This window comes from Conger conger, chromosome 13 (assembly GCF_963514075.1).
Source record: "Conger conger chromosome 13, fConCon1.1, whole genome shotgun sequence".
Classification (NCBI taxonomy): Eukaryota; Metazoa; Chordata; class Actinopteri; order Anguilliformes; family Congridae; genus Conger; species Conger conger.
In genome coordinates, this window is record NC_083772.1 from 41,235,781 (window position 1) to 41,258,277 (window position 22,497).

Below are 22,497 nucleotides of genomic sequence, written 5' to 3' on the forward strand. Positions count from 1 at the left end.
GATTGATCCTTAAAATAGGCACAGCGCTGTATAGTGAAAAGCTCCACTCAAGGCTTTCCGCTCAGTAGGATTTAGCAATTCAGAAAGTACCCTACAGTGGGGTTCCTACCCAGCACAACAACAAAAAGCACATATATACTATATACTGTATGTGTGTGTGTATGTGGATGTAGATGTAGTGTACTAAGTCTAAACGGAAAGTAGAATGTGTAGTTTAACGCATTATGAAGTGTCATACACATGTAAATGTAGTACAGTGTGTGTGTAGATGTACAGTGTGCGTACAAAGGCCTGTTCCTGGATGCCTTTATCAGTCCGTCTCTCAGCACAGGGCTGTGGTGTTAACTGCAGTCCTCGGGCAGTGCGATGAGAAGTGGAGGGGGTAAAACGCTACCCCGTCTCTGGGTAGAGAGCCCTCCCAGCCTCTCTGTGTGGAGAGCTCTGTTTCACTCAGGCCCCGGGCTCCAGTCAGGCCCCGGCGAGGTCTCTCCGACACCCCGGCGCGGTCTCTCCGACACCCCGGCGCGGTCTCTCCGACACCCCGGCGTTTACCCAGGCCCCCCCGGGCCCCCCGGGAGTGACACCACAGGATGGATCCACTTTGGGGGCCGGGGTGACAGACCCGTGCTCCCGTGGAGAGGGGCCGGGAGAGGCACACGGACACGCCGCGGGCGGAGCGTGTGTCCGCGCGTCTCTCAGCGCGAGGCGTGTAACGGGAGGCTCTGAGCATGAAGCGTGTGCTGAGCATGAAGCGTGTGCTGAGCATGAAGCGTGTGCCGAGCATGGAGGCAGTTAAGAGATGAGCGTGCGGCCAGTGATGGACAGACACATGAGAGGATATTACCTCCGTAAGCCAGACCTCGGCTGAATATGTCATTATTTTGGATTCACATACTTTTATATGCTTTAACTGGTCTGGTCTGGTGTATTGGAAGCCATGAAATATTCTGCAAAGCAAAACGAGGTTGTCTTGGTCGGCTGGAATGCACCAGACGAGATCAATCGAGCATGTGTGAGCCTGAGTGTGTGAGTGTGTGAGTGTGTGTGTGAGCCTGTGTGTATGTGTGTGTCTCTGGATGTGCGTCTCTGGGTGTCTGTGTGACAGGCCGGCTGATTTACACCCCTGACCTCATAACCGCGGGAGGCCAGGCCAGCCAACAGGACAGCTGCAGTCATAGCCCCCGGCCCCCGCAAGCCAAAACAGCCACAAGCCCTCCTGGACCATTATACAACAGCAGCCATTAACCCTGGAGAGCAGTCTGCTTCATTAGCTCCAGGTCTGCTGTAATGCACATGACAGAGGAGCGGGGGAGGTGGTTAAGGCTCAAAGAACATCCACCTCTGGTGTGGTCCACATGCTCGGGAGCGCTCATTTCCGTCATTAAAAGGGGAAGTTCTCGGCTGCGGGGCTTTCCCAGAATGCAGCTACAGAAGCCGTGCCTGGCCTCTGAGAGTGCACCTCACAGCCTCACGCCCGAAATCGCAGTGAAGCGGGGGCTTCTCACACCTCCACAGCACCCCTGCAGCACAGAGGCTCTTCAGTGCAGTCGAGACGCGGCTCACCGATCGTCCGCTGACACTTCACAACCGCCTTTCCAGAAACTTCCACCCACAATGCACATGAACAAATGGCAGATATAACCTCACGACTGGAGTTCCTGCACAGCACTGCTTCATGTTACTGACAACACCTGCTATTACTGCCAACACCTGCTATTACTGCCAACACCTGCTGTAACTGACAACACCTGCTATTACTGCCAACACCTGCTGTTACTGACAACACCTGCTGTAACTGACAACACCTGCTGTTACTGCCAACACCTGCTGTTACTGCCAACACCTGCTGTTACTGCCAACACCTGCTATTACTGCCAACACCTGCTGTAACTGACAACACCTGCTGTTACTGCCAACACCTGCTATTACTGCCAACACCTGCTATTACTGCCAACACCTGCTGTAACTGACAACACCTGCTATTACTGACAACACCTGCTGTTACTGACAACACCTGCTGTTACAGCCAACACCTGCTATTACCGACAACACCTGCTATAACTGACAACACCTGCTATTACAGCCAACACCTGCTATTACTGACAACACCTGCTATTACTGCCAACACCTGCCGACGCAGAAACGGCAAATTCTTCGAGCTACATGCTACTGCAAGCGGTCGCTCAATCCCTGGACAGGTTAACCACCCCATTACCTGACCCCTGAGCAGTTCAAATAGCCCCCACCTCCCCCCACTCCTCCTCCACCGACCCCAGCAGCCTGCCCTACCCCGTCTACAGCTAAGCGCTTTTAATCAGCCCGAGGACGGTTCAACAAATTGATTTCCCTCACTAATTAATGTTTGTTAAACTTCTCCATCTCACAGAGCGATTAAACGAACAGAAAAAAAAAAAAGTCAACAGTTCACATCTGTGGGCACTTTGACAGAGCCTGTAATTATCGCTAACATTTTTATAATTGCTGGTTAATTGGCACGGAGACAGAGAGGCTTGGAAAGGAGACGCAAGCGAAAGGCACGTGGCGTGAAATGAAAACCGCACGCAATACGGTTCAGCGACCGCAACCACACCGACGGTGACGTGTGGGTATTTAACACGACAGAGATGGAGCGATAGGAGAACAAAGAAGAAAGAGAGAGAAGGAATATAGAGGTAAGGAAAACAGAAAAATTGGGTAGTTAAGCAGTCGACGGTAACACGCAAGATACTGTGACGCCAATTACAAATTCAAACTGAAAGTTTTATTTTTGTGATTATCTTTTATCACACTTATATTCTGTGATCTTCACACTTTGACTTGGTAGGAAGGGCAGCAGTGAGAATTCCAATGCGCTCGTACTTGAACGCGTTATACGCAGTGAATAAAACCACAAACTTGAAGCGGGACATCCAGTTGAAGGATTGTGGTTTGGTGCAGAAAATGGTGGATGACACTGCAGGAGTGCAGCAGAGACGAGCACATCTGTTCAACCACAGAGAACGGGCTGAGCAGACTGCTGTCCTCTGTCACAGTGATCTGCCACAGCGCTCACGGCTTGGTTGAACTGAATCGACACACTGGGCTCTAGGCGTAAACAGTAAGCCTATGGTAGACCTGTACACCAGCTTGTTAATGCAGATATTTAATAGGCTAATCATGTGGCAGCAACTAAATGTATAAAAGCCTGCAGACATGGTCAAGAGGTTCAGCTGTTTTTCAGACCAAATGTCAGAAATGTGATTTAAGTGACTTTGACCGTGGAATGATTGTTGATGCCAGACAGGGTGGTTTGAGTATCTCAGAAACTGCCGATCTCCTGGGATTTTCACGCACAACAGTCTCTAGAACTTGCAGAAAACCATGCAAAAAAACAAAAAACATCCAGTGAACAGCAAAAGCACATTGTTAATGAAGGTCAGTGGAGAAGGACAAGACTGGTCAAAGTTGACAGGAAGGTGACAGTAATGCAAATAACCACACATTACAACAGTGTTATGCAAAAAAGCATCTCTGAACACACAATGCGTCAAACCTCGTAAGTGGATAGGTCACAGCAGCAGAAGAGCAATAAGTCTAAAAAATAAGACCAATAAAGAGCTAATAAAGTGCTCACTGTGTACAGGGCTGTTTCCACCACGGTCTTGTTAAGTCTATGGAAGCGGTTTCTTCAGTCCTGTAAATGCTACCCAACCGGAATATTTCAAGTATTTTATAATTATGACGCTGCTGCCATTTCAAAATGATCTGAACACGGCATTAAGCAGAAGCGTGGCAGAAATAGCTTCTGAAAAAACGCTCGATTCGTACAGACATGGAAAACGCTAATCATGAGTTTGCGACAGAAGCACTTTCATACCCGGAAATTTGAAAGCAGACTTCTGTGTCAGAGAGAATTAAGAAGCGCTAGCACTGGGAGGTGGATGACACAAAGACTTTAAATCTAATATTTAACCAATGTGGAATTAATGGCTTTTTTTCCCCGCGTGGTTGTAAGCTGTAGACGGCGAAGATAAAACGCATTCAAATGAGCGGCGATAAAATCGCATTAAGCCGTGTCAAATTATTCTCGGTGTGGTACATCGCAATTATTGGGCTTCGCATTAAACGCTTTCTTAATCTGGCATATTTAAAGACCTCTTCATCCGATACGGATGGTTAGTTCTTCAGAAGTATTTATCCGATTCCACGTCCAGCCAAAATTAGTTAAGACTTCAAAGCCTTAGAACACGGAACTGAAACGTCCATCGGGCTTTTAGCCCAAATCCAGAGGGAGCCTCATGAACTCACAGCCTGATACAGCTCTGCTACAGCCTGATACAGACGACCAGATACAGACCAGATACAGACCAGATACAGACCTGACACAGACCTGACACAGACCTGACACAGACCTGATACAGACCTGATACAGCCTGATACAGGCCTGATACAGCCTGACACAGACCTGACACAGACCTGACACAGACCAGATACAGCCCAGATACAGACCTGACACAGACCAGATACAGACCAGATACAGACCTGACACAGACCAGATACAGACCAGATACAGACCTGACACAGACCTGACACAGACCTGACACAGGCCTGACACAGGCCTGACACAGCCTGACACAGCCTGACACAGCCTGCACACTGGAGCTCAGGGGGTCCTCTGCTCCTTCACCCACAGCACAGATCAGTTAAGCTAAGCTAGGCAAAGTAAACTAAGCTAAGTTATACTAAATTGAGTTAAGCTAAGGTTGAGCGTAGGGTTGAGTTGCATTTTATTGACCCTGTGGGGTAATTTGTCCTCTGCATTTTACCCATCCAAGCTACTTAGAAGCAGTGGTCAGCTACAGTGCAGCACCCAGGGACTAAACTCCAGTTCTGAGGCCAGTGCCTTGAGAGACTACCAAGCACTTTCATTCGCCAAAGCAATACCAACACCATCATCGTGCATCACACCTAGACTTTAAACAAATACATTGTATAATATATTGTGGAGCCACAGCACTGATCCGTTCAGCCCATCTCCTGGCAGCAGGTCCAATAGCTCCTCATCTCCCCCAAATGAAAACAGGCGTTTCCAGCACATCAATCAGACGGTTTCCTGCTCCGGGAGCTGGAATAGGCTCACACGCACAAAGAAGGGCTCTTGGCGGGAGGTAAAAAGACCAAAGGAAATACATTTAAGTGGAAATATAAGACAAGAGAGTAAGCAGCCGTCTGCCAAAAACAGTCTGTTTCTCGCTCCACTTCAGAGGAAAGCCTTTTCTGGAGAAGAGGCGGCTCTGTGTTGATCAGGCCACACAAAGGCAGCTAATCCTTCCAGGGAACCCACATGAGCACTTATAGAGAGGGCCAGCTCTCAAAATGGCCGCTGAGACCGTGGCCTGCCACGCACCCAGGGCTGAGTAAACAGATGAGAGAGCAGGAGGAAACAGGGCCTCGTTCAAGTGTGTCAGTCTGTCAATATCATTACCTGTCCATACTTCCAAGGAATGTACCGTACAAAAATTTATTTCCCTATCATAAACCATGGACACGGGATAGTGTGTAAGTTTCATCAATAAGTAAATTCGCTATAAAAAAACATTTCCGCATTACATTATTCTCATAGTAATGAATGAACAAATTGTTGTATTATGGGCCAGGGGTATAGAATACTGTGCGAGTTTAATTACAAACCAAGGTATAACAGACCTTTCCACATTATGTTATTCTAATACGAACGAATGAAGTCCCTTCTCATGAAAGGCCAGCCAGAGGGGTCTGCATTTCTATCAGGCTATGATGAAGGACATGGTACTTATCGCCTGAAAAATAACAGTCAAGTCACCTTCTGCAACACAGCTCCAAAAACAGCAAACAGCAACACTAAATAAATACATCCATCATCCATACATGTCAGTTGACAACACCACTTCATGCCACATTAAACCCAAATACGAACACAAGAGTTGACATACCTCTGTGTGCGCCTGTGCTGAAGAACCTTTCCGAGCTGGCATCAGAACCCTGAAAGACAGAATTGAAGGAAGTTTAGGGTTTTGGGTTGTCTTCCTCCTCTGAGGTACAACAGTCTTGTTGATGAAGCGAATAAGAATGCATTTCCAGGCATGAACACAAGATGGCACTGTTGAACCACACAGCCTGGCGTCGGTGCAAAGCCATGTACTGGCACACACTGCTTTCCTGACACAACACATGGAATTCGCTCATTAAAAATGACACGCTTAATACAAAAGAACTACATAATTAATGGCCGATATATTTGGCACGTATTTCGAGCAACAAGAAGATACAAATCAGACTCTTCAGATATGCATGTTTTCTAACAAAATGCATATTCATTTTCATAGCAAAAACCATCGTCAACGCACAACTGACAGTGTCATTCACTTTCCTCTTATATATGCACTTTCAGTGGCTTCAGTAAAATAATATAAAACTAATCTGACAGAAAGCGAGCATTGCTCAATGGACTGATAAAACGAACATCACACAACACATCTATTTAACTTCTACAAGGAATTGCTATCCCCTGAGTCAATAAGTCGGCAAAAAGAGGTTTGTGAATGCTATAGAACCATCGTCAGTTAAATAATTCGCATTTCCCACTATCTTATTAGTCTGTATATTACACATCTATTTTTTATTACTAAAACACAGAAATTATTCAGGTTTTCCGTTGTTGGTGTCACGCGCAATTTCTAAACCTCTCATATTTTCTAGGATCATTGCTGTAGAAGAAAATGAATATTTTTAAATTATTCATTAATACAACCGCTACAACATCGCTCGGTAGTTGCCTTGGAGAGTTATTGAATTATTTCATACTGCTGCACAACATCATCCCAATTGCACTGTATTTGTCCTTAGAAAGCATTATTCCAGATCACCAGAATAAAACATCCAGCCCTGTACAATTCATTGTAATGCTGAACTGGGGATTATTCTTCCGAGTGTATGTGTATGTCAGCATCCTGTAGTCTCGCTGCGTTATAAACTGTACAGCTACAGTACCATATTGAGCACTTTACCGAATGCCTCATACATCTTGAAGCACTTAAAATGAAATACGCCAGATGCACTAAAATGTTCAGAAGAAAAAATCCAGGAAAAAAAAGATGAAACAATAAATAAAACAGTGCATGCCTATTATTTTCCATCAGACGCACAGCCCCGAAGAAGAAAGACGTTTTAAGAAACGCAAACTCAATAATGTGGAAAGCATTTAATTGCTGAAACGTTAGAAATTGAGCGGACTTTACCTTTGATGTGGCGAACTGGCAGAGTCTACATAAGTAAATAAAGAAAATCCCTTTCTGGGTTTACTAAACACTGGCCCGTTTCACATACCGCCTGTCAAACAATGTAATCCACAAACAAGCAGAGAATTGCGCTCGGCTTAAATTGAAGACAGCCACGCAAAGATCAAGCCTCCCCAAAAAGCATTCATTCCGCACGGCGACGGGGGAACGCACAAAGCTAACGTGCAGTCCGGACAAAGGAAGCCATGTGTCTTCAGCCACAGATGCCGACAACACTGCAGAACAGCCGGAGAGCCTTCTGGAGGTACTCCGCGTCTCGGAAACGAATTTTCTTTCTCGCAGAAAAAGCCACTCGCGCCTTTGCCAACTCCTCACTTTTTTCCCCAAAGACCCACGACTCTTCCACAACAAGCCGCTCTCGGAGCAGGGGCGTCAGCACGCGTCGGATTCGCCGCGCTCGTTCGTCAAGAACTGTCCACCCACACCACGTAAAACGAAGAAGGAAATATTAATCCAGGGAATTTATCCATGCGAGCAAACTCAGCGTTCTTCCTTTGTGCCTATCGCCGGATACTACTGTAGAGCTGGAACCCGGGGAGACTGTTGCACGGGGAGAAAAATCAAACTGACTCGCAGCGAAGCAAAGCGGGACGCAGCTCCGCGTTGTTCCGGGGGTTCATCCGTGCAGTTGACGGATCCAGAAATGCTCCGCCACTCAAAATAAATGCTCATCCATTGCGTTTACGCATCTCACGGATCAAACCCCGCCTACTTCCCGACGTTACCTACACTCGCCGTTGCTTCACACACATTCGAGCAACGCAATATGAAAAGCTAACGCAAATCCACGCACTTAAACAAGTCCTTTTGCAAGAATCTGAGGCATATTCCCAGGTAACTTCTTCAGATGGTGTTTTGCGCGCTCGTACGGGTGGGAGACTGAGACAGACGGCACTGCTGCCAAGAGGGTGGGTGAGAGGGGGAAGGAGGGAGGGTTTTTATGACAGAAAGGCAGAGGGAAAGGGATGGCCCCACTCTCGAATGATAAGCTTTCACTCGCGGCAGCGGGAGGTGATGTCAGCTGCTAATTAATTTCCTATTACGACGAAGCAACCGTTGCGGCGGGAGTCAAACCTTCGCACAGAACGTACAGCTCCCGATCTACACTTTTATCCGTGGAAAAAGAGTACCTGAACATAGAAGGGATTAGAGCACTGCCTAATCTATCCAAAGATGAGAATGGATAAGCATTTCGAGGAATAAAGGAAAACAAATTCTAGATACAAGAGTTAAAAGCAGCAGATATAAATCACACTCTGAATGATGTCAGAAACATGCTAACATATTGTCTGAACTTTAGGGCTGTCGACAACCTGTATAAAATAAGGTAATAGACTGGCAGACAGGCAATAAGACAATCCACTGGCAAACCTAGTTTCTAAATGCCAAGATCTTCAGCCAGTGCAAACCGTTCTCAGAAACCACTTGATTGTCCTTTAATTCTGGCCCAGTATGGCTGAACTGAAGACAACAGAAAGGTTGTGATTACCTGTTCATACCATGCCAAAAAAATAAATAAAATAAAATGAAAGAAAATAAAATTAAATGTAAAAAGTCAGTTAATTGGGTCTACTACTTGGCATTAACCAACTCACTGTCCATCATACAATCAGGAAATGAAATACACCTCTCACCACCCTTCCTAAATCAGTCGATGAGGTGATAATCCCCCTTCTGAGGTCAAGGTCAGGGGTCAGAGTTCAGCAGAGTTTTACTATCCCGCTTTGTTCACTCCACCTGGGACCAGGCCAGCGGCTGTCAGCACTCCAGGGAGCACTGTTTGTCCCTTCAGGGGATCTGTAGGCCGGACAGACTTTGTTGAGGCTTTTTCGGAGAAGCCATCTTGTGGATGCATAAAAGCCACTTAAGTCCCTGGTGTGACCATCGCATTCAACAGTACAGTCCAGATAAAGATGAGCACAACACTGATGTGTTCACTGCTACTACTCCAGAAGACAGAAGGGAAGTCCTTTCACTACCTGAGTCTACATGCCGGAAAGAGGACCACCAACCTTTCACTGTTTCCCTCAAACATCCCTGAACAAAGCAATGGAATCTGTATTTTCTCTGTATTTTTTCAAGTCGGTCATGTAGCGTTACACTGTTTTCCTCCAGGAATGATTTATTAGCTCCATGTCTCATCAGATTTGTGTTCAAAGTCCACAGTACAGTAGAGCACAGTATGTGCTGATGGACACTCATGACCCTGCAGGGCCAAACTGCCCCTGGCGTAGCCTGCTGTGCTAAGACCGTCCGTTCCAGTTTTATCACCGTATCAATACTGCTATAAGTCAACCGCTGTAGATAATTCACAGCCTCTGGGCCCCTGCATCACGATTACATTCATTCGTGTGAGATTAAAATACGACCGCGTGACATTATCATCTCGCGGGCAGACAAATATGTCGTTATTTTTATGTTTTTGAAAAAAGGCTAGCTGGTGTTGAAAGATGGCGGTCAGGGGGGGACTGGAATTTGAGAACTGGAATGCTGCCAGCCTTGAGCGCTAAATCCACCGGTACAAGAACCCGAGACTTTGTGTAAACACGCACTTTAGGTCAGAACTCCTGAACGTTTAAAGGCTTACACGTCTTTTCAAAGTGTTATTTAAAACGCTGATGCTATCGTCCAAATCCAACTGTTCCGTCTCATTTAAGGCCTTGGTGTTTTAGAATCCAGCCGAAAATGACGTGTTGGCCGATTAAAAATAACACTGTGCTACACAGTAGCGACGACATACTTATGAGACAGTATGTGGAGCCCGATGGGAAAAAACGTTCCCACATGGTCTTTACAGCACACGTCCAACAGCTGACTTTCCAGAAGCTGAAGTTGTTATTATATCTTATTTTTAGAATATCAGAGGTTGGATTCTCGCTCAATGGTGAAAGTGTCCGAAACCAAACCATCGAAAGCAGACCGTATCACTGAGAAGTACATGCTGACAGACTGCAGGGAAACCGTGACAGACTGAACTAAAAGAGGCTGAAAGCAGACTGGCTCACTCTTTGGAAAATTCAGCATGAAACTCTCATTCCAGACCACAGTATTTCTGCTAACTCCGGTTTGTCATTTCATTCTCCCGTATCGACCGAAACTGTGACTTCAATCTAACTGCAATGAGCTTGGCTCTTTACAGAACTGACGTAAGGTAACTTTCTCATGTATGCCACTGAGACATTTTTCTGTACTTTAGTGCCTCAGCCATCGCTGAAATCAAACGCAAAGAAAATCCTCAACAAATGAAACATATTAGGAAAATCGAGCTATAATGGCAGTGGTGGGTAGCATTAGTCACACAGCATTTGCAGCCAATCAGGCCCTGACCTTTAACCTGATTTGTCATTCTGCATTGTGTGTGTGTGTGTGTATGTGTGTGTGTGAGAGTATGTTTACATGCGTGTGTGTATGTGTGAGAGTATGTTTAAATGCATGTGTGTCTGTGTGTGTGTGTGTGTGTGTGTGTATGTGTGAGCATGTTTAAATGTGTGTGCATGTCGGTGAGTTTGCAGGTGTAAGCGCATTAGTAGGATCAGACCAGGCTTTGAAAGGGTGCCGACTCAAGACTCAAACGCAGGAGCTGCAATACTGAGCTTCCTTTGTCAAGATTGCCCTCGCTCTAAAACTGTTCTTCTGCCCCATTCTTCTGAGAGAAGAAAAACATAAGCATACAAAGTCCCTGAGCCTCATCAACATCAGACTTCCTCTTTTGTACTCGACTTCAGGCGAAGGCTACAGATGGTACACACACACAGGAAACAAATAAATGAATGTTTGGTTTTGTGGAAACCGGAGAGAAGGACATCCACCCCATGTAGCCTTGCCATCCACCCCCCGACTCGAGAGTGTTCGATAATGCATTCAGCCTGGACTCAAAAACTTGAAAGCTACTGGTTCTCGTTGTTACTCTGCACTTAATGAATCAATTAGAGCAGTTCATTATACTGTTAACTCACCTCACCTGGTTGCCTGGGTCTGAAAATGGTGCTGATTTCAAGGCGAAAACCAAAACCAGCAAACCCAGTAGCTCTCCAGGCCCAGGGTTGCAGACCACTGCTCTAGGCTCTCTGCCTCGACTATACAGGTGTCAAACTCCAGTCCTGGAGGGCCGCAGTGTCTGCTGGTTTAACTCCAGTCCTGGAGGGCCGCAGTGTCTGCTGGTTTAACTCCAGTCCTGGAGGGCCGCAGTGTCTGCTGGTTTAACTCCAGTCCTGGAGGGCCGCAGTGTCTGCTGGTTTAACTCCAGTCCTGGAGGGCCGCAGTGTCTGCTGGTTTAACTCCAGTCCTGGAGGGCCGCAGTGTCTGCTGGTTTAACTCCAGTCCTGGAGGGCCGCAGTGTCTGCTGGTTTAACTCCAGTCCTGGAGGGCCGCAGTGTCTGCTGGTTTAACTCCAGTCCTGGAGGGCCGCAGTGTCTGCTAGTTTAACTCCAGTCCTGGAGGGGCACAGTGTCTGCTGGTTTAACTCCAGTCCTGGAGGGCCGCAGTGTCTGCTGGTTTAACTCCAGTCCTGGAGGGCCGCAGTGTCTGCTGGTTTAACTCCAGTCCTGGAGGGCCGCAGTGTCTGCTGGTTTAACTCCAGGCCTGGAGGGCCGCAGTGTCTGCTAGTTTAACTCCAGTCCTGGAGGGGCACAGTGTCTGCTAGTTTAACTCCAGTCCTGGAGGACCGCAGTGTCTGCAGGTTTAACTCCAGTCCTGGAGGGCCGCAGTGTCTGCAGGTTTTCGGATTGTTCTCAGAACCTGTGGTTCATTGAAGTCATTGATCGGCTAAAGAATCAACACACCTTGTTCTCGAGGCCTTAATTGACAGCTGTGAAAGGAAACCACAAAAACCAGCAGACACTGCGGCCCCTTGGGAATTCAGTTTGACACCCCTGCTACACTAAATGACCTGGCAAGCTGTTCCATAAATTAACCTCTCTCTGTGCAATGAGAAAGAATAATGATCACAATTATTCTAAAATAATTAAACTTTTGCTAATTTCCACCTACGACCCCTCGCACCATGGATAGACAGAGCTCAATCTGAAAAATGCGCTGTTGTTAATTTTACTAATCCCTCTAATGAATTTAAATGCCTCAGTCAAATCCCCTCTTAGTCTCTTTTTATTAAACCGGGAGAGATTAACATCTCACAGCCTTCCTCATAACTTTCCCATTGTATACCAGGACCCTATTTATTTGCCATTGTTTTCTCGAGTTTCTATGTCTTGGAAGTGTGGTGACCAGAACAGCGCACAATACTCTAAGTGTGGAATGATGAATGCATTGTATACCCTAACAAATAACTTCCTTCGATTCATTCAATACTTTTTTTTGACCCATTGACCTTTCTATTGCTACAACACAATGTTGATCAAATGCTTCAGTCAGGAAAACAGGAGGAAAACATGCTTTTCTTGTAGGAAAAATTTGTACGTAATTTATCTCTGGGTACTTTTTTTCTTCTCTTTTTTGGCAAGTTTTGTTTTGTTTGCTTGTTCGTTCATTTGCTTGTGTGTTCATTCAGTCAAGCAAGACAATCAAAGACCCAACTCTTTCAAACATAATACACAATGGAATGGAAAGTTTTTCATATACAGTATAGAAATCCTCCTGGAAATGATAACCTAAATACCAACAACGACCAACAAATACACAGCAATGCGACTTCAGTTCTTCTCAAGACCGTGTCGCTATGACAGCCTGCAGTAATCATCATTCTTTCAAAAGAACATGAGCAAGAGTTGAAGTGTTCAATTTTCTTCACTTTCAATTTTCAAGTGAGCACTTGAACTTGTGTTGTCCTCTCAGATTTTATCAAAAATATCAAAGATGTACATTTGGCGAAACCCAGGCTTGGAGAATTAATGTGACATTAATGACTACAAATGCTTCTCCAGTCTCGACATGAATAAAAGATAGTTGCCAGGCCCTCATAACTCATTAAAACAAACCGCAGCAGCAGAAGACCATGCAGCCCGCCTGAGGTCCTGCTTACTCTCCGCTCGGCCCCACGTGTTTTTAACTTCACGTTTCGCCTCATTACTGAAAGCCGAGAGGCTGCAGACACACCAAGTTGACCTACTTTATCTTTTAAAAGAAATGGCTTTTGAAGAGATCACCGAGATGGGCGATACGGAAAATGTGTCCCGAGTCCAAAGGCTGGAGTAATCTCCCCGGCTCTGACGGAGCGGTCAGAGCCCCCGAGCCTCAGCCGGCCAATCACGACACACGCCTGTCAGGCAGCGAGAGAGAAAGGCCGAACCCCAGTCAACTCCCTCTTTACTGCCACTCTCTGGAGCGGGAGGCTGATGAGTTCTGCAGGGTCAACATGAGATGGCCCCCGAAACTTCAGAAGAGTCTGACAGTCTGACGCCGGGAGGTCCAGGCCTACCCTCTCCTCCTCCTCCTCTCCTCCTGTGTGCACTCTGGGGGGGGTCTCCCGTTGCATTTCACAGGGATTGAACAAGACAAGGCCCTGTCCTCCTGTCCTCCCCAACCGGGGCTTCCCTGCTGGGGGAGCGGGAAGGATCTGGAACTCCCAGCGTGACGGAAAGTTCTAGTGTATCAGAAATCGAGAGAGAAGGAGGGAGAGGGAAAGAGAGACAGAGAGAGAGGAGAGAGAAAGAAAGATGGAGAGAGACAGGACAGAGATGGAGTTGAGAGAGAAAGAAAAAGATAGACAGAGAAAGATGGAGAGAGACAGATTGAGAGAGATGGAGAGAGAAAGAGATGGAGACAGAAACAGAGAGACGGAGAGGGGTTGTCCTTCCCTCGAGTAGCGTTGAACCATGGCAAATTAACATGAAAAAAAGACCTCCCCGGCCAGAGAGAACCCGTGCTTTGAAGCCAGGGCATTTCAATATTTTATGACCTGTTTAGCCCCCTCCCCTGTGAGACCCTTTCATTTATGTATCTGTGGTCCCTGCTTCCATTAATTACACCCAAACAGCAGTGTGGGCAGCCATGCATGCCACACAGATCAAGGAGATGGACTGGCTGAACCTCCTGCATTGATCCTGCGCTCATTAAATATTGGAAGCAATTACGACAATTATTAATAAGTAAACTCTGATGGCAGTGCTGGCGAGATGACAAAATAAGGTGTGTAGGAGTAACAAACTAACACAAACTGAGATCAACAGTTGGGATCAGATTGAATGCATCACACTGAACAAGCCAAGAAGGCTTTTACATCTCACCTACGACCTCACGCTCCCGTAACCACCTAACCGTTAAGCTGCACTGGCGAAGCACTGGAGCAGGCAGACTGGAGGAACCCAATAAATCACCCTGATGAGACAGCATTACCCTGCCGAATGAAACCATCCTGCTGTGGGAGATTCTATCACTAATTGCATGCTGCCCCAGAAAACTCAATCTACTGTACGGACCATAGGCCACAGTACCAGGGCCAATGCTTTCAGGTATTCTTTCTCAGAAGCTTGCCCGCAAGATGAACCCTTTAAGGTGAGAGATCACACATATGTGATTAGAATGTTCAGGTAAGAACATTCTAATACTGATGTCACAATCACTCCTGGTAATTGAAAGCAATGGAGCGCTAGAACACTGACTTACAATGTTCTTAACTGAACATTCTAACGCTGATGGAAATTGATCACTGCTGGTAATTGAAAGCAGTGAAGTTTCAGAACACTGACTTAGAACGTTGAATAAAGAAACCCAAGGGTTAAACAGCACTATGGATTTTTTATTGTTCAAGCTGCTCCCTTATCACCACTGTATTAAGCCATCCTATATGCCTCCCCTACATCACTCTGTACCCTCCGTAATATTGTCACATCTAGAGCTGTCCATGTGAAATGACCGCAGAGCGTGACGGATCCCCTGGAGGATCGCCCTTCCTGTTGCTGGGAGGCCTCGTCTCTGAGTGGGCTTGCCCCCAAACCCCAGCTCATGAGGGCGGGCGGCCATCTGTGCCGGCCTGGCAAAGGCATGGAGGCGCTGCGCGTCCCTGAGGCCCGAATCTCAGACCGCAACGCTAACGCTAACGGCTAATGCTAACCTGCGTGCGAGGACGGGAGATAGTACAAAGAACGTGGGTCTGAAATAAACTCCTCAGACACCGCTGATAGGTAGGGTTTAGCTGGCACTTCAGAGCAGAGGCGTGACACAGTCTAAATAAACCTTCCCTTAGTGGTAAGGGACAAATCCGGTTGTGGTGCGGGATGGATCTGGTTGCGGTGTGGGATGAACCTGGTTGCGGTGTGGGATGGATCTGGTTGCGGTGTGGGATGAACCCGGTTGTGGTGTGGGATGGATCCGGTTGCGGTGTGGAATGAGTCTGTTGTGACATGGGATGAATCCGGTTGTGACACTGGATGAATCCGGTCGTGATACTGGATGAATCCGGTCGTGATACTGGATGAATCCGGTCGTGATACTGGATGAATCCGGTCGTGATACTGGATGAATCCGGTCATGATACTGGATGAACCCGGTTGCGGTATGGGATGAACCCGGTTGCGGTATGGGATGAAGGCAGGGGCCTCTTTGGGCCGAGGTCTTCCTGTGCGCTCAGCCGGCTGACAGGTCGAGGCGAGTGGAGCGGAGCGTGACTGACGGGGGTAAGTTATTTTAACCTTTAACTGCAGCTCTGTTTGGGGCCCACAGAAAGAGGAAATCCTAGATTAGGGAAAGCCAGTTGATCTGTGGGTGGGGGAGGGCCCCCTACACATGCCCTGCTGACCCCAGGCCACCGAGGAGCAGGGCGGGGGGAGATCTACTGCTGAGGCACTCAGATCACCAGAAAACAGACCTTTCCTCTCAATGTCTCGGGGGGCTGAGGGCACTAACTTCAGTTTCCTGCTCCGCGCCCCCCCCCTCCGAGAAGACGACTGCGACTTGCGTAAGTGCTGCCAACAGCTACAAGACAAGCAGCGACAAAAGAGCAGGCCAAACCCATTTACACTGCAAGTCCAGTAGCCATTTTCCTATTAAGCTTGTAAGTTAGAGATGAACAAGATTTTGTTGATGTTTATGGCTGTAACACCTCAAAACCTGACACTGTTTTACATTAGCATTAAAGCTAATGTGTATGTGCTTGTGTGAAAAACTAAGAGAGTACTTACTTTTGTCCAGTGTTACCATGGCTAATCTAATATTGCAATGCTAGGAATTTTCTTTGGCATTTTAATTAGATGTGGTTCTCCCTGTACTTTTTCTTGTGTCTAAAAGACTGCATTGCTGATATTTCGAGTGATGCATTATCATGGGTATTGCATACTATTCTGTGATGGCCATTACTGTGACTATTCCATGATGACCATTTAAATTACTTAGATACAAGCATCTGCCAAAGGAACAATATGAACCTGCCTGTGACAAAACGCTCAAGGTTAAAAGTGTGAGGTCACAAATATGCAATTAGCATGTTCTTAACAGAACATTCTAATGCTGATGTAAGAATCACTGCTGGTAATAGAACACAACGGAATTATAGAACACTGACTTAACGAGGTTTGAGAAAAACATTCCAAAAAACTTCGAGCCACGCTGTGATGTAAGCTCTCCGTGAGTCCTCAATGGTCTGACCCAACAGACCAGATCCTACCTCAAACCTCTGTGCTAGTGCTTCTCAAAAGTGACGCTAGCAGGCTAGCACTTGTCATCAGTTAAAGGTCAGCTCTTGAACTCACTCAATGATAGCTGTCTCCTATAATGCTAGAAGGCACGTAGGGTGCAAAAATAGTAACGTCTCCCAGGCAAGAACATTGGAGGATGATGCACAGAGAAAAACAATGGTGTACAGAAAATAAAAAGAAAAAGAAAAGGGTGTTAGGGAGGATCTGTCCTTCTCTGCACCTTCTCTCCAGTCCTGAATAAAAGAGGTAGGGGAAAGGCAGAGAAACTGTTTCAGCCAAAGCCTCCCGAAGTTGCAATATCCTGGGAAACAAACTGCTGAACATATGAAGCATGCCAAGACGTATTTACAAATCAGAAGAAACAGTTTACTCCGTGATTACTAATGATACAAACAAAAACATTCACGCTGGCGCGCACACACTCCATTTTAGAAAGAAACAAAAAGGGAGAATGAGAGGTTCAGAACACAGACCACAGGCAGGGGCCGGGGGAGGGGCGGGGCCGGGGGAGGGGCGGGACGGGGCGGGGCCCGGGGAGGGACGGGACGGGGCGGGGCCCGGGGAGGGGCGGGACGGGGCGGGGCCCGGGGAGGGGCGGGGCCGGGGGAGGGGCGGGACGGGACGAGGCAGACGGGGTCGGGATAGGGCCCTTAGCCTTCGGAGCGGGAAACATGGCTGCTGGCTCAAAGAGGTGCATCCCAGAGGATAGGGCCCCATGAGCGCCTCTGTACCCGTTGTTTGTGTGCGGGGAGCGGATTAGGGCAGAGTCCATCGTGCCTCTGTACCCGTTGTTTGTGTGCGGGGAGCGGATTAGGGCAGAGTCCATCGTGCCTCTGTACCCGTTGTTTGTGTGCGGGGAGCGGATTAGGGCAGAGTCCATCGTGCCTCTGTACCCGTTGTTTGTGTGCGGGGAGCGGATTAGGGCAGAGTCCATCGTGCCTCTGTACCCGTTGTTTGTGTGCGGGGAGCGGATTAGGGCAGAGTCCATCGTGCCTCTGTACCCGTTGTGTGCAGGGAGCGGATTAGGGAAGAGTCTGTTGCCCGGGGAGATCTGGCCCCTCTCGGGTGGAGGATGACTGTTATCACTTCCACTCCTGGCTGATCGCTATCATCGGCTAATGTGCAGCCACAGAGCGAAGACTCTCTAACGGCCACCTTTCAGTGAGACTGACAGGAAGACCAGGCCCTTCCCAGGCTCTCCCTCTCTCTCCTCTCCCTCTTCTCACTCTCCTCCCCCCCTCCCTCTCTCCCTCTCGCTCCCTCTCACTCCCTCTCACTCTGCCTCTCCTTCTCTCTCTCTCTCTCTCTCCCCCTCTTCCTCTCCTTCTCTCTCTCTCCCTCCCTATTCTTCTCTCTCTCCCTCTTCCTCTCCTTTCTCTCTCTCTCTTCTCAAGCACCAATTTCTCTGCACTAAAAAAGGTGCCAGACCTGACCGGGGAGAAGCCATTTCATGGAGGCAAATTTAAATCTCCCCCCAGCGAGCGCCCACGCCGGCTGAAACGAGACCGGGGCTTCTGCTCACCTGATCACCTGTTTCGTCTGTTTGCCTGGACTTCTCTTCCGCGTGTCTGAAACAACCATCCAAATCACCCTTCGCACGCAGCGGGCGGTGCAGCACGTCTCCACAGAAATGAGAGAGGGGATGCGAAGTCACTCTCTTCCTCACTCAGAGTTAAGAACAAAGAACTTAAAGTCTTAACTGGAGTAGCGCCGCGAGCTTAACAGCGATCTGTTGCCCGGGTGTTAATCTGCCGTTGGCGGGGCGGGGTAATGGGGTAAAATGGACGGGGCTCGCTGCGTGGGTACCGCCGCTAATGGGCTGAAGGATGGGGGGTATATCACGAGCGATTCAATTATCTGCGCTGAATTGCAGAGGAGAAAAGGGATTTCATTAGCGATTCCAGTCCTCCTGCCGAACAGCAGGGAAGCCAGTGACTGCGGAGAAGGTTTGATACGAGTCTTAGCCGCTTTAACCGCCCCGGAGGAGTGGCTGATTTGCGGCATTCTGCGGTGCTACGCGCTTAATGCTGATAACGGTTAATTACTGTAACCGCAGCGAGAGTGATCCTTAAATGCAGTCTTGCAGTGTAGCCTACATATTGTTCGTTATAAAAGACTTGAGATTTTGAGTGAAAAAATACCCTTAAAAAGGATAAAATGGATTAGGTTTTTCGGTTATCTCCTAAGCAGCTTGATGCTGGCAGGGCCTATTGAAGTTGAGAACCAAAAGGACTGAAGACACTACCAAGAAAGAACTTGGAACTAAAGAAAGTATTTCCATTATTTATCAAGGGGCTAATCCAAATATGATGCCCTGTTGCCCTTCTTATTCAAGAACACATGATTGTTAATCAATCAGAAACTTCCCAGAGACTGTCTGTAGATGATACTCGGCATTCTCAACACTTCCCATAGACTGTATATTGATATTACTGGACATTCCCAACACTTCAGATAGACTCTCTGTTAATGTTACTTGATGTTTGGCCTCTTTTGCCAACTGTTCCCACCCATGTTCAGACGCACTGGAAGGTGCATTCACTGAGTGTATACACTGTAACAGAAGAGAGTGGATGTAAATGAAGCTATATCTGCGATTTCAACAGAATTACACAATTTGCATAACAACTGAAACGACCCGGCTCTCAGCCGCTTCATATCCAAATCCCCCCCCCTCTCCCTCCCCCAACCACACTGTGGCAAAGCGCGGTATCCAGTTCTCTTTGCATATTCATCATAAACCTGCCTTAACCACCTGTTCCCATTCTGTACGTGGAGTAAACGGCATGTGAATATGGAATGAGGAACTGCCCCGACATTTCCACTGAATTACAGCAGGTGACCGAGAGACATCACCCGATTCAAGGCAGCATCACAGTTCATCAAAGCTTTCAACAAGTTGTTTTTCCTAGGTTCCTTACGACAAGAGTAGCTTTCATTCAACCATATACTTTTATTCTATTACAACTGAACCTCAGAAAATGCGTAATGTTCAGTAAGCAGAAACTGAAACTAAAGATTTTCTTCAATTTGATTCTCAGATAAGCGAAGCACAGATAGAAGAGAATCGTGGCTTCATATTCAGGAGAACCACCACTTTCAGGCGGTGATGAAACCTGTACATAAAATCTGAAGAGCAGCATCATAATAATACGTAATGCATAATAGAATAATATGGGCAATTCCTGGAACCAGTCCTTCTTTGAACGAGTGGCTCATTGACAAGGGCTCCACTAGTTAGATTACATTACATGTCATTTGGCTGAAAGTGACTTTCAGTTCATTTAGACTAACCAAGGATCTCATTGTGGCTACAGCGGGGACCGAACCAATGACCGTGCGTGTCCCAGTCATGGACTTTAACCACTACACAACAGGCCGCCCTGTAGTTCAGCAGTAAAATTCACCACAATGCACAATGCACATGCGGTGGCATTTATAAAAATAACAGTAACTTTTGAGAAACAAGTAACACCAACACATATACGGTATGGGAAAAAACATTGTATTGACACTACTCCTTAATTTTAACTTCATAACTTCAAAGTTTAGGCACCGAACAAGTGATCATGAAAGCCTTACCCGTGTAACTGGAAAGTCTTACCGACTGAATCAGATGAAGGATGTACGATATCTGGTTTTAGATTTGAAAAGATAATCTTCCGCAGAAGGAACACGTTAGGCAGACCATGAACGAGGCACGCCCCATAACATTACATTACATTAATGGCATTTGGCAGACGCTCTTATCCAGAGCGACGTACAACAAAGTGCATACCCATAACCAGAGATACTGTAAGTGCGCTGAAAGACCCTAGAGGGAAGTACAATTTCAACTGCTACCTGTACAACAAAGATCCAGGGCCTATTTGAATTGTTTTTTTTTTTTTTTTTTTTTTTTTTTTTTAACGAACAAATAAACAAACAAACAACAAAGCACCAAAGTGACCAAACTTTACTATCCATAACTGTGGAACAAGCTTCAGAAGCTAAAGGTCACAACATTAAAGGAGTGACATGGTGCTTGGTCACACTTCCTAGGTTTTTATATCCAATTGCACAAGAGGGCATTGAAAAAACACAATGAAAGTATTAAATATGTCCATTCTTTAGTTTTTTAGTCATGTTCCCCTGGTAGTGCGTCACATGAGGATAACCACTCCCCTCCCTCCCCTATAACTCGTGACCCACAGTTTGCGTCGCTGGCCTCCAGGAAAGTGGGCGCACGTCATAGCTAATCGACAGTTCTCATTACCACGCCCAGACAGTTCGGGGGGATCACACTCTGCTCTGAGCAGAATGAAACGCTTCTTTAAAACGTGTCACCTCATGGAGCGGACACATTAACACATACTGCCCACTCCAGCCTCCCGACAGCAGGCCAACACAACCCTGTGAGAGGATTCCGGATCCAACGAGGGCCAACATGAAAACAAGAGGATACCTCTCAAGGGGTTTATCCCATTACAATACATTTCCTCCCAACACAACCATGTGAGAGATCCGATCAACAAGGACCAACACAACCCTGTGAGAGATCCGATCAACAAGGACCAACACAACCCTGTGAGAGATCAGAGCAACAAGGACCAACACAACCCTGTGAGAGATCAGGTCAACAAGGACCAACACAACCCTGTGAGAGATCCGATCAACAAGGACCAACACAACCCTGTGAGAGATCAGAGCAACAAGGACCAACACAACCCTGTGAGAGATCAGATGAACAAGGACCAACACAACCCTGTAAGATATCAGATCAACAAGGACCAACACAACCCTGTGAGAGATCAGATCAACAAGGACCAACACAACCCTGTGAGAGATCAGAGCAACAAGGACCAACACAACCCTGTGAGAGATCAGAGCAACAAGGACCAACACAACCCTGTGAGAGATCAGATCAACAAGGACCAACACAACCACATCACTGAGGAGCTCTTAAGATGTTTCAAGGAGGTTAAGTGCACTGCACCAGAGACCCACTAACTTAATAAGGTTGTTGTTTTCCGACAGTGCAAAACGTATAGGCGGCCTTTAGTGTAGTGGTTTCCAACATGCAAAAACATAGGGTGGCCTGTAGTGTAGTGGTTAAGGTACATGACCTGGAAAGTCGGTGGTTTGATCCCCCGTGTAGCCACAATAAGATCCGCACAGCCATTGGGCCCTTGAGCAAGGCCCTTAACCCTGCATTGCTCCAGGGGGATTATCTCCTGCTTAGTCTAATCAACTGTAGGTTGCTCTGGATAAGAGTGTCTGCCAAATGCCATTAATATGATGTAATGTAATGTATACTCAGATAAAATCAGATGCCATCGATTTAAGAGAAAAAACCATCAAATGATTTACTGGTTCACACACATAGTATACACGTCTTGAGTTGAGAGTTGATTTACAAAAACTCAATTGATCATTCATATTAAATACTCTGACTGATCCTACTCACAAATGTATTTTGCGAAACCATAAACATTTGCAGGCATATGCATATTTACATCAATATGATGAGTTTTCTAAAGTTTATTGTATTATTTATAGTTTATTATGTAATATTCTACAGCTTGTTTCTAGGACAATAATGAAAGAATATTCAT

General features: G+C 46.8%; 1 protein-coding gene across 1 annotated transcript in view; it reads right to left on the reverse strand.

Annotated features, from left to right (window-relative positions):
- LOC133107570 (autism susceptibility gene 2 protein homolog) overlaps positions 1-22,497 on the reverse strand; it is a 229,596-nt gene that overhangs the window by 20,794 nt on the left and 186,305 nt on the right. The window contains exon 6 of the mRNA XM_061216563.1: positions 5,952-6,000. Within this exon, the coding sequence (XP_061072547.1) occupies positions 5,952-6,000 (49 nt within the window). The remainder of the gene's footprint in view (positions 1-5,951; positions 6,001-22,497) is intronic.